We start from the raw sequence: 13,148 nt of genomic DNA on the forward strand, positions 1-13,148 counted from the left end.
CCTTTAAAAAAAAGTGAAGAACTCCAATAATCCAAAATTAACAAAAATTGAATCAAATACTCTACCAAGAATACAACAACCACAAATCAGTATCAATAAATGAATGAAACCCAAAACAAAATTAATATACATAAGAGTCAAACTCAAAACGAGCAGAAATTAATATGAATAGGGTTCTAAACCCCAAGCTTTCTAAAAGCCAAAATATAATTTTTACTTTACTGAAAAAAATACTTTTAAATGCTTTCACTTTTCTAACTTTAAGAAATCAAAAATAAATTAAGATTTTAAGGAATAAATATAAGCATATGTATATTAAACTGGCAATGCATATTTGTTTCGAAGGCTTGGGGTTTAGAACCCTACTCATATTAATTTCTACTCGTTTTGAGTTTGACTCATATTTATTTTAATTTCTGTTTGTTTGCTTCATTTTTTGCTCACTTTTGGTTAAATGTAGTTGTTTACTGTTTTTGAAAATCTTATCTTATGAAAAAAGTTTTTTTTAATTGACATGTTAAATAATCAATTTAGTTTTGCAATCAGGAAATGCAGCAAATTTGCATCAACAATTTCTTTCAATTTAATCCATTTGTTTTGGATGCTAAGCAAATCAATTGGCAAATCGATTTGTGATTCACTTTCCAAATTTTTTATTTCTGCTAATTTTCGATTTTATCTGTTTGTCATTCCCCATATCATTGCCCGAGAAACTGAAAGGGATATTATTTTTTTTTCATTCTAGGAAAAAAAAAAACATTATTCAAAATATTTATCGTTTTCAGTAAGGCCCAAATAACACTAACCTTTAGGGGGATTGAAGGGACAGAAGGCTCGCTCTCACTTGTGGTTCTTCTGTTCGTTGTATAGATTACTCATTATCTTTATTTGTAATATTTAAATTTGTTTGGATTATTAACTATGACTTCTGTTTCATTTTAGATTTATTTATTTATTCATAACAATTTTTTGTGTTGTACATTTGAATTATCATTAGACTTAACATCTGCTCGTTTAAGGTTTTAATTTTGGTCCTTCCTTTTCTCCAGATAATGTTTTTTTAAAACAATCTTTGTATAAACACCATGGATGAAAAATATGTCTATAGCATAGGTGGATTAATATGTTAGCTCAACAACCACCACACCTTCTTTAGACCCTCGAGTCTTTATGGACTCTTTTAAACTCTAGTCCATATGAATCAAATCCGTGGACATCACAATTAGTTATATTTCCTTTAAAGATACATTTGAACTCATTTAAGACCACCAGTAGTCTTCTGAGAAGGTATCAAATAATCTAAAGGGGTCTTTAGTGCCCACTTCAGCATATATAAATATAACAGTCTGTGTACCCTGAAAAAGAGCCAACGGAAATTTTGATTCGATCTCACAACAGAGGTCGAAAATGAAAGAAACATTCAAGATGGTTAGGTTCTATTTTACGATTTAAGGATTATAAATTGTCAAAAATCGTGTTATTCGGCAATCCAACAGAGGCCAAACGAAAACAGGGTCTCCTCCAATTTGGCAGGAAGTGGTTACATGGAAGTTTTTAAAGTCAAACTTCATGACAAGGAGTAAAAAATGGGGCCCTAAATAGAGCCAGATGGAGGAGAAGCGTGCGTAACAATCTTAGGTTCAGCTAGTATAATGCCGCCAAGAGTTGTTCGTATCAGGGGTCAAACATATACAAAATATGTTGAAAATACGTACCAATTGATGTACTTGGTTGCTGCAAAAGCATAGAGGTTCCTTGCTGTCCCTGCTGCATAACAACGACTTGTTGCTGTCCACCCAGCAGAGATTTCGGTTGTCTAAAAATAACCCGATTCCCTGTTGACTGACCACTCACTTGTAGAGCAGCTGGCTTACCCTAAAATTGAAACAAATACACAAATAAAATGGATAGATTAAATAGGATGGATCAGACCAAAACAATAAGTAATATAACAACAATTTATCGCTAACTATAAATTATCTTAGGGAAATCTACTCAATGTTGGTAACAATGTTGAATTTGACACCTTTTTTGAATCAGTAACCGCGAGTGGTCTTCTACCCACAATTTTGTTTTTTTTTCCAGTAGAGTTGATCCTGTGAGATCAACTTCAACATTAATTGATAACATTTTTGTATCTACTTCCCTGGGAAATGACCTGTCCTCTAATATAATATTTTCGGATCTGTCAGACCATTTTCTTATTTACTTGTCACTACCTTCGCAGCCCCTACCTCTACGCTCTAGAATTAATATCCCAACGCCTACTAGAAATTACAGCTCTGCAAATATAACCCATTTTATCGATTGCCTAAGAACCACTGACTGGTCCGATGTTTTAAATTGTCAAGAGGTAAATTGTGCCACAAATAGTTTTGCGCAAAGGCTTAGTGAGATTATCCATTCAACTTTTCCTATTCGTAAACCTAACCGGAAAACTATCTCTATATGCCCCTGGATATCACATAGCCTCATTGTCTCCTCATATCGTAAATACAAATTATATAAGTTAGCCTGTAAAACCAAAAGTGATATTGACCTTTCAAATTATAAAAATAATTAAATCTTATACACTAAACTCATCCGTGAAGCGAAGAAAAATTATTATTATACAAAAATTCTCAATTGCAAAGGAAACCTGAAAAAGATTTGGTCCACAATTAATGATATACTCTCAAAAAATAGAAAATCAACGTCTATACCTATTCGCCTTAAAGATACAAATGGCAGATTAATTGACCCTTTACATGCACCGGACGCATTTATTAGTTATTTTTCTAATGTTCCTCATACTGACTCCCACTCCTCCTTACAGACTGTACTCCCTTGCTTCAATTCTAGATCCACGTTTTTCTGCCCAACTGATAGCAATGAGATATTTCAAATCATCGGTTCTCTCCCTATTAGTTTTACACCTGAGTGTCTTGGATTAAGTAATAAGCTCCTGAAGACCATATCTCCTTTTGTTTACGAGCCCATCAAGCACATTACCGACCTATCTTTAACCCACGGAGTTCTCCCTGATTTACCAAAGTCAGCCATTGTTATTCCAGTTCTTAAAAAGGGTGATCCAACTGAGATAGGTAATTATCGTCCAATCTCAATTCTTCCTGTTATATACAAAGTGCTCGAGAGAATTATCTTCAGACGTCTGTCTCCCTTTTTGTTTGGGAGTCAGCACTCCGTTTCCTTGATTTCTCCTCACCAATATGGCTTTCGGGCGAAATTTTCAACTTCTCATGCCCTAATTGACGCCACACAGTTCATACGCTCACAACTCAACCTTAAAAAAACTGTATTGGGCTTATTTTTGTATCTCTCTAAGGCCTTTGACACGGTCGATTATAGTATTTTAATAAGTAAGTTAAATATTTGCGGTATTCGTGGTGTTCCCCTCTCCTGGTTTGATTATTATCTATCTGGAAGGGTAAAGAGTGTGAGCTTAGGTGGAGTATCTTCTCAGCCCTTACCTGTTCGGAGGGGTGTCCCACAAGGCTCCGTTCTAGGCCCGATTTATTTCTCCTATATATCAATGATCTTGTTATGGACCTGGGCCTTTCAGTGTATCCTCTACTATTTGCTGATGACAGCAACTTCTTTATCACTGGCACCAATTTGCCATCGTTAATAACCTCTGCCCAAGTCCTTCTGAACGAAGTCCAGGCGTGGTGCCTTACGAATAACATGACCATTAATAGACAAAAAAAGTCAAGTAATATTATTCAAAACCCCCTATAACAAAGACGTAATCCAACCGGCTCTTGGTTTCAAGTTCTTCTCTGTTATCCTCCCACAAGTGTAGGTTGCCAAGTTTCTTGGTGTATTTATTCACTTATGCTTGTCATTCTCTAATCATATTTCTTACATCACAGCAACAATTTTGAGACAAGTAGCTATGATTAACCAAGTGAATTATTTTCTTCATCCTTACATCCTAGTCCCCCTCTATTATTCCTTTATTTTTTCTTACTTTTCTTATTGCGTATCGTTTTGGGGAAATACAAACCAGTCTCCCACTAAAAAATTCAAATTTGCCCAAAACTGTGGCATTAAAGCAGTTTTTCGGCTTCCCCGTCCATATCCAACCCGTGATTTGTACTCACATTTTGGCATAGCTCCATTAATTCAAATCATACAAAAACTAAAATTATCACTTGCTTACTCTGCTTTCCACAATAATCTACCTCCTCAACTACTAACATATTATAATATTAACAATTCGGAAGCCCACTGTCACCGTTCATCCAATAGAGCCTTTATATTTCCTAAATATGTTTCTAGTGCTGCCCAGCAATCTCCCATTTACAAATCTATTATTCAGTGGAACAAAATACCCTCCAGTGTTGAGCTAGCCACAAGTTTCAGCACGCTGTACAACAATGTAATAAAACTTGATAATATAGTTCAATCTTTCAACTTTTAACTAATTTGCTTTAATTACCCGTTTTATTCTTCTATCTTTTTTTTCAGTGTCACTTTAATTTTTTCTTTTTTTTTGGTCCTTAACAAGTTTTCTTCTAGCATCTTTATTGTTATTGATGTTTGTGTTATATTTTTATTCGAATAATAAATTGAATTGAATTGAAATGTAACCTTCCTTACATATCGCGGGTGCTGCATGTACAACTTGTATAGTCGATTTTTACCGAAAATGACTTTTCACACGAGTCCGATGAAGTTGTTCATGCCGTGTCGCCTGGTGGCAAAAAAAAAAATTCTATATCTAATAATTTCGTGACAAAATAAAAACACACCTCGTAACATCTTTGATCACTTTAATCCGTAAATACAAGTTGTGTGCAGATAGACTTTATAAGCTTTCATTTATAAAAGGCGTGCGCTTCGGCCTATCTAGCTGCATCAACTTATACATGGGCTTCATTTGGTTGAGTCCTCTCTGTGGCTTTTAATACAAGTTGTGCTGGAAATGTTGTTATATAGTTTCACCAGCATCACCATTTTTTACAAGAACATATTTTGATTTTACAATGAATAAGAGAGAATCTTTGCATTATGGAGGAAAAATGTTGACAGCTGCACTTAGGAAGAAACGAAAGGTTTGATAATAGATTTACAAGTTAAGAAAATCTCTTACTGAATTGCTGATTTCACTGCTATTTCTTGAAAACCAGTGTGGATACTTACTAAAGGTAAATTCAAGCGAATTTGAAAACGAATAGGGAAAACAATAAGGAAAAACGGGAAAGTGTTTGAACGCTCAATCCCTTATGGAAGGAAGCAAAAATTTAGAAAGCATGAAGGGCTCAAACTCAGAACCCTTAGCCTTTGCAGCCTTTTTGGTTGCTATAGCTAGCTTCAATTGGCTAGAATCTAAGGAATCAGTTAGGTAAAAAAAAATCAGGTTGTACATTGCAGTTTATTTATCGTAGATATGTTTTACTGAATTTGAATGTTGTGCTTCAAAATTGCCGTGAATGCCATTCCGTTCGCAGGGAAAAGTTGAAAAAAATCCAACAGAAAAACGAAACGGGAAAACGATTGCTTCTGAAAGGAATTCCCATAGGGAATGATGGGAATCCCATTCGTCTGAACTTACCTTAGTTCCTCTTTTTAAGCAGTCTAGCACACTTGCTGTTTTCTTTCATGGTACATCAACGTATAAGTTAGGTAGGATAGGATAAGATATTTATTTCAGAATGTCTACCACAAGCCCCGAAGGACAAAATTTACATTTCGGAGTCATAAAACAAAAAAATTAAAAATACGAAAAAAATGCACAACAACTAAAAAAGCTGGCAAACCAATGCCAAAAACGACAATACAAGAATGACAAAACAATTCATTAGTAAAAAAAAATTGAGTGGCAAAATATCAGAAACTAAAAAAGGTAAAAACTAAAAAAGATTGAAATAAGATTGGCGTTAAAAAGGTTTAAAAGATAACATATAAAAAGGGGGCTGAAACAAAAAAAAATAGAACGAACATAAAACTTGGGTATCACCAGTAGCAAAAAAAAAAAACTAGCGAAAACTAGGAAAACTAACGGTTAGGGTACAAAGGTTTTTTCATACCTGGAGGTCAAGCAACGGATAGGGGTCAAGATAGGAACGGGTTCAGAAATAGCACTTGGCAGGCGGTGTCTGGATAGGAAGTATCTTTTGGGGAAAATGTTTTCCATGCGAGGGTTTATTATTGCATTTTCTGCAAAACGAAGGCAAAACGTTCCTCTCCTGTACTCAAGAGTTTCCAGCTTGGTTTTTTTTTAGAAGGAGCAAGTATGGTACCTTAGCTTCTTTAAATATTATTCTCATGGCTCTTTCTTGAATGGATTCAATTTTTTCTGATTCATCACGGGAGATGCCAGGATGCAAAACCGGACAAGCATACTCAAGATTCGGGAGGACAAAGGAAGCATAGATCCTTAAGAAATGGGATGAGGGGACATTAAATTTATTCAATAGTTTAAGGAGGGACATGGACACATTAGCTCTATGGACAATATCTTTAACATGGATATCCCACTTTAAATTAGAGGAAATTGTAACAACAATTAAATTAAATGAAGAAACAGAAATATTTGGAGGGATAGAGTTGAGGAAAAGGGGTAAGGTTTTAAGAAAACATATCGGCATTATCATAGATTTAGAGGGGTTTATTCTCATGACTAAGTCTGCAGCGTCATTTGCAATATCATTGAGGATGCTCATAGGGTTGCTTAGTAAGTTTCTGTAGCAGGTTTCAACAACCGTTAGGTCATCCACAAGTTTCCATCTGTCGAGAAATTCCTTAGCGAGGTTATTTATCATTACAGAAAACAGGATGGTGCTAGACGTTTGTGTACAATGCCCTGTTTTCTAATCATGGTGCATGAGCTTCTAGTACCCAAGAAAGGTTCTCCAGGCAGGCTCCAGCCAGTCAGGACCATAGCTTTTTTTCTATCTTCAAAAATATTTCAGAGTTTCGTTTAGTATGGCAGTAATTCAAATTAAATTGTTCTAAGTCAATCAAGATTATGATTTCCATCTCTACTGTCAAAAAGATGCTGGAGTTTTGTTTAATATGGCGGTAATTCAAAATTGTATCGTCATTACGTCAAGTGACATTATGATTTCAATCTCACTTGACTTAATGACAATTCAATTATGAGGCCGGTGAAGTTTACATTACCCAACTATCTAGGAGCTAGGACTCTTCTGTCTTACAACATCCGTTTTGCTATTATTATGCTACCCCTCTAGAGCTACTGGAAACCTCTGACAGGTTCCTTGGGAAAAGAGTTCAGAACCTCGAACATAATATGCTACGCCTATCAATGAGAGGGTCTCAGTATGTATAGATTGTTTTTTGTTGAAAGTGGTGTTCCATTACACTGTTTGTATGGACACCTTTTCTTTTTCTTTTTTTTCACCAGTTTGTGATTTCTTAAAGCAACAGATTTTGAGTATTTTCATTTTCAGATGGAGACAGGTGAATATTTAAGCCAGAATTTGGAAAAGCCAGAACACTCCAGCAAAATGTCAGCTTGTGTTACTAATTCGCCTCTGAAAACAGTTCCAGTCTTTCAGGACCAGAACCCTGAAAATAAATTAAGGACTGTAGAACAATCCAGTAGAGCTGCAGAATGTGTTGCAAACTCTCAATTGAAGACATTTCCAGTTCAGAACGTATATGAAGACTCTGTACCCCTCGGGCCTTTAATAAGATTTGTAAGTGACAGATCCAGCCCACAACCGGTAAAGGTGAGGGAAGAAGGAAGCTATATGAAGGTTACAGCAGGTGAATCTTTGTACTTTGCTGAGCTAGTATCCATTCTTCCAGATAGCAGATTACAGAGCACTTCACTTACAGAAATTTGTGTTAATCTTTTGCTGCCACAGCAAACCGATGAATCTTTTTATGAAGCAGAGTTAGTAAATACTGAACTGAGTGGGCAGTCCGTTTTATGTACTGATCTGAATTCAAGAAATGAACAGGAATGTTAAATGAATGAAGACAAAAGTGTTGCTATACTAATTCCTCTGGCTGAATCAGCGGATATAAGTGGTGCTATTTTATCACCAAATATACCTGCCCACAAAAATGGAAACGCATTAGTCCACGACAAAAGTCTAAGAGATATTCCAGAAAACGATTTGGACGCAGAAAGTTCAGTTATAAATAGTATTGCATCATCTAGAAAAAGGAGGAACAAAGACAGATCAAAGCCAGGGAAAAACCGATTGAAAAATTATTATGGTAGATGCCAAGGAAAGGAATACGAAGGAAGAAAAGTACAGAATAGGAAATATGGTAAGTGGAAAGCTACTAAAGATTTAAAGCCCCGAAGGGAAATTTGGTCCTTAATGCAAACATTGTAATGTCGATGCTAAGAAGGTCAGAGTTTTTGAATGTTCAATCATTCCTGAAAGTGAGAGGCAGAGTTTGTTTGGTAGCTTTTGGAAAAAAATGTCCTGGGAACAAAAGAAGGTCTACACAGCTACACTTGTCACTTACAAAGATTGTGAGAGACTCAAGGAGGTTGATCTTGGCCCTTCTAGGAGAAAAGGAACCCTGAAATACAATTTGAAAACTTCGGAAGGGATACTAAGAGTTTGCAAGTAAATTTATTTGAGCACGTTTCGTATTGGTAAATAGCAAGCGAAGAACTGGTCTGAACAGGCAACGAAAGACGGCATCCATCCATCATAAGATCCGAACCACCCAGAAACCTCAATTTGATTGGATATTAGGAAATCACTTAACTTTGCAGAAAGAAAGCAAAGTGCAGAGCAGTTTTTGGATGATCTTCCGAAGCTCCCATCCCACTACTGTAAAGCCTGGGACAAGAAAAATGCTTCGAGTATCCTTTAGGAACTGTTAAAGAGGTGTTTTATGTTTACGGGGAGATAATGGGGAAAGAAAAAGCTGATATTGTTGGTTATTACTTTCTTAGACAAATACTGAAAGAGAAAGAAATTGGGATTTTCAAGCCACTAAAGGACCAGTGTCACAGATGCATAGCATTTAAATTGAAGAATCTTGCCGAAGAGGAGTATTCTGAGCACATATTAAAAAAAGAAGAAGCTATGATTGAGAAAAACAGTGACAAGGACAAAACCAAGGGGAGTTCAAGAGTGCCTGTAGTGACAACTCATGACCTTGAATCTAAGCTGCTTTGTCCGAACATAAAAGCGTCGTCTCTCTACTACAAACGGAAGCTCGTTGTATATAATTGGATTTCTTACGATCTTGTAGGTTTTGACGCATTGAACATAGTGTGGGATGAGACTGAGGGTCAGTTGAATGCATCCGAATTTGTTTCGTGTGTTATTGACAGGTTGGAAGACCTGTTACAGTCATACCCAAACGCTGAGACAATTATTATCTGGAGCGAAGGATGTTCATATCAGAACAGGAACGGAATTCTTTCAAATGCACTTGTCCATTTTGCTTATAGTGGAAATGAGCAATGAGCCTTCTCAATAAGGCCTGTCCTTGAAAATAAACAAAATTGATTGTTTAAAAATTATTCTACTCAGTGTTATATATATATATATTTTTTTATTACAAAAGGTCTTGTCATACGCCCTAATTATTATCTTTGAATAAAAAAAGTTCTTAGTCTAACATCATCTCGTTTAAGAGCAGTACGTTCTTCTTCTTCGTGTGACAGTAAAAGTTAGGAAGTATATCTTGGATATTGCAAAAATGTCGCAAAGAAAAATACGTCTCAAATTTATAAAATAACGTCTCAAAGAAAAAAACATCTCGAAGTAAAATAGAACGTCTCGAAGCGAAAAAACGTCTCAAAGTTAAAAAAAACGTCGTGAAGAAAATAAACATCTCGAAGTAGAAAAAAACGTCTCAAAGTTAAAACAGAAACGTCACGAAGAAACAAAAACGTCTTGAAGTAAAAAAAACATCTGGAAGAGAAGATGTATTTTTTCCTCCAAAATTCCCACAGACAATCAAAAATCCCCGGAGACACAAAGGTGTAGAGTGAAAGAGGCAAACAAAATCTACAAAAACAAAGAGTCAGACATAAAATCATACAAAGACAGACATACAGACAAGCAAACATCCACTTAGACATACAGGCATAGAGAGAGACAGGCAAACATATCTACAAACAGATATTCAGACACAAAATCACACAAAGACAGATAAAGAGTCAAGCAAACATCTGCTAAGAAAAATAGACAAAAACACATAACAAATACAAAATTCAGACTTACAAACAGAAAAACACAGACACTGGGACAAGAAAACACTCACTCAGAAACATATGCACAGAGAGTGAGAGAGACAAAAACGCATAGAGGCACTGGGACAAGCAAACACCCACCCAGACACACAGGCTTAGAGAGTGAGAGAGACAAAACACATACAAATACACAATTGAGACATACAAACAGACAAAGACAAACATTGAGACAAGCGAACCCACCCAGACACACAGGCACAGAGAGTGAGAGAGACAAAAACGCTTACAAGCACTGAGACGATGAAACGACCACACAGATATAAATGCCTTGATAAGGAGAGAGACAAAAACAAACAAAAACAAACCATTCACGGTTACCAACAGTGAAGACCAGACACTATGACAGGCAAGCACTCGCTTTGACACACGTGTAAGGAAATTGAAAGAGATAAAGATGCATACCAATATATAAAATCAAACATACAAACCAATACAAACAGGCCCTGAAACAAGCAAACACCCGCACAAACACGAAGTAAAAGAGATTGAGAGATACAAAAACATAATAAAATACACAGATTCAGACATACACACAGCCAGAGACAGGCACTGGTACAAGCAAACAACCGCCCAGACGCACAGGCTGAGAGAGTGAGAGAGACAAAACACACACAAATACACAATTCAGACCTATAAACAGACAAAGACAAACACTAGGACAAGCAAACACCTTTGCAGACACTCTGGCACAGAGAGTGAGAGACAAAACGCATACAAACATATAAATTCAGAAATGCAAACTGACAAAGACAGGGACTGGGACAAACAGACATCAAACCAGACACACAGGCAAGAGAGCAAGAGACAAAAAAACACATACAAATATACAAACAGAGAAATATTTGCACTGGGACAAAAAAACACCTGCCCAAACACACAGGCCTAGAGAGTGAGAGAGACAAAAACATATACAAATAAACAATTCGGACATACAAACGAAAACACTGGGGCTTGAAAATATCTGCCCAGACACACAGGCAGAGAGAGTGAGAGGGGCAAAAACGCATACAAATAGACAATTCAGACATGCAAGCTGACAAATAAAGGCACTGGGACAAGAAAACACCCACCCAAACGCACAGGGGAAGAGAGTGAGAGAGGCAAAAAGGCATACAAATACATAGATTTAGACAAAAAAGTCAAAAAAAAATGATAGTGGGACAAAAAAACATTTGCTTAGACCCTCAGGCAGAAACAATGAGGGAAACAAAAACACATAAATACACTCAATTTAATTCATACAAACAGACAAAGAACGGCAGTGGGACAAGCAAACACCCACCCAGACACACAGGGTTTGAGAGTGAGAGTGAAAAAACACATACAAATACAGAATTAAGACATACAAACAGACAAACAAAGGCACTGGTATAAGCAAATATCCCCTCGAGTACACAGGCGCAGATAGGAAAAGACACAAAAACACAAAAAAAACATATAAATTCAGATATGCAAATTGACAAAGATAGGCACTTGGACAAGCAAACAACAGCCCAGACACACAGGCACAGAGAGTTAGAGAGACTAAAACATATATAATCACAAAGACTTAGATATAGAATGAGACAAAGACAGACACTGGGACAAGCAAACACTCACCCAGACACAAAGGCACAGAGAGGGAGAGAGACAAAAACGCTTACAAACACTCAGATTCAGACATACAAACAGAGACAGAGAGACACCGGGACAAGAAAACACCTACCCAGACACACAGGCACATAGAGTGAGATGGGCAAAACACATACAATTATATAGATTAAGATATGCAAACAGACAAAGACAGTTACTGGGACAAGCAAACACCCACCCAGACACATAGGCACAGAGAGTGAGAGAGACAAAAACGCATACAAAAACATAAATTCAGACACGTCAACCGACAAAGGCAGGCACAAGCACTGGAACAAGCAATCACCCGCCAAGACACACGGGCATAGAGAGCGAGAGAGACAAAACACATACAAATACACAATTCAGACATACACAGAGACAAAGACAGACACTATTAAAAGCAAACATCCACTCAGACACACAGACAAAGAGAGTGAGAGAGAGAAAATGCATACAAGCATATAAATTCACACAAGCAAACCGACAAAGACAGGCACGGGAACAGGTAAAAACCCGCCCAAACACACAGGCAAAGAGAGTGAAAGAGACAAAAATATAGGCAAACACATAGATCCAGACATAGAAAGAGACAAAGACAGACACTGGGACAAGCAAATATCCGCCCAGACACACAGGCACATGACAAAGATACTAATACCTGGCGCACTTCAAATGTTTCACTTGCTGCCATCTATTTTTTTACAAACCCAAGTGCTGCCATCTATTTATTTCAGATAGAGATGGCAGCACAATAGATTTTGTACCTTCACCCGGGTACCTGCATTTTTTTAAAGAACTGCATTCAAGTTAGACTCATTTAGGTTAGGTTCATATTTGAAGTGCGTCTGGTAGTAGTATCTGTGTCATGTGCCTGTGTGTCTGGCGGGGTGTTTGCTTGTCCCAGTGTCTGTCTTTATCTCTTTCTATCTCTGAATCTATATGTTTGAATGTTTTTGTCTCTTTTACTCTCTTTCCCTATGTGTCTCGGCGGGTATTTGCTTGTCCCAGTGCCTGTCTTAGTCAGTTTGCATGTCTGAATTTATATGTTTGTATGCATTTTTGTCTCTCTGAATCTCTGTGCCTGTGTTTCTGATCGAGTGTTTGCTTGTACCATAGTCTGTTTTTGTCTGTTTGTACGTCTGAATTGTGTATTTGTATGTGTTTTTGTCTCTCTCAATTTTTAAGCCTGTGTGTCTCAGCGGGTGTTTGCTTGTTCCAGTGCCTGTGCCTGTCTCTGTTGGTTGTCATGTCTAAATTAATGTGTTTGAATGTGCTTTTGTCTCTCACACTCTCTGTGAGTGTGTGTCTGGGCGGGTCTTTGCTTGTCCCA

General features: G+C 36.9%; 1 protein-coding gene across 1 annotated transcript in view; it reads right to left on the minus strand.

Annotated features, from left to right (window-relative positions):
• The window catches only part of LOC148954772 (uncharacterized), a 242,402-nt gene that overhangs the window by 107,477 nt on the left and 121,777 nt on the right, over positions 1-13,148 (minus strand). The window contains exon 6 of the mRNA XM_089087238.1: positions 1,716-1,875. Within this exon, the coding sequence (XP_088943364.1) occupies positions 1,716-1,875 (160 nt within the window). The remainder of the gene's footprint in view (positions 1-1,715; positions 1,876-13,148) is intronic.

This window comes from Artemia sp. Qi Xiang Cuo, chromosome 3 (genome assembly GCF_049724085.1).
Source record: "Artemia sp. Qi Xiang Cuo chromosome 3, ASM4972408v1, whole genome shotgun sequence".
Lineage (NCBI taxonomy): Eukaryota > Metazoa > Arthropoda > Branchiopoda > Anostraca > Artemiidae > Artemia > Artemia sp. Qi Xiang Cuo.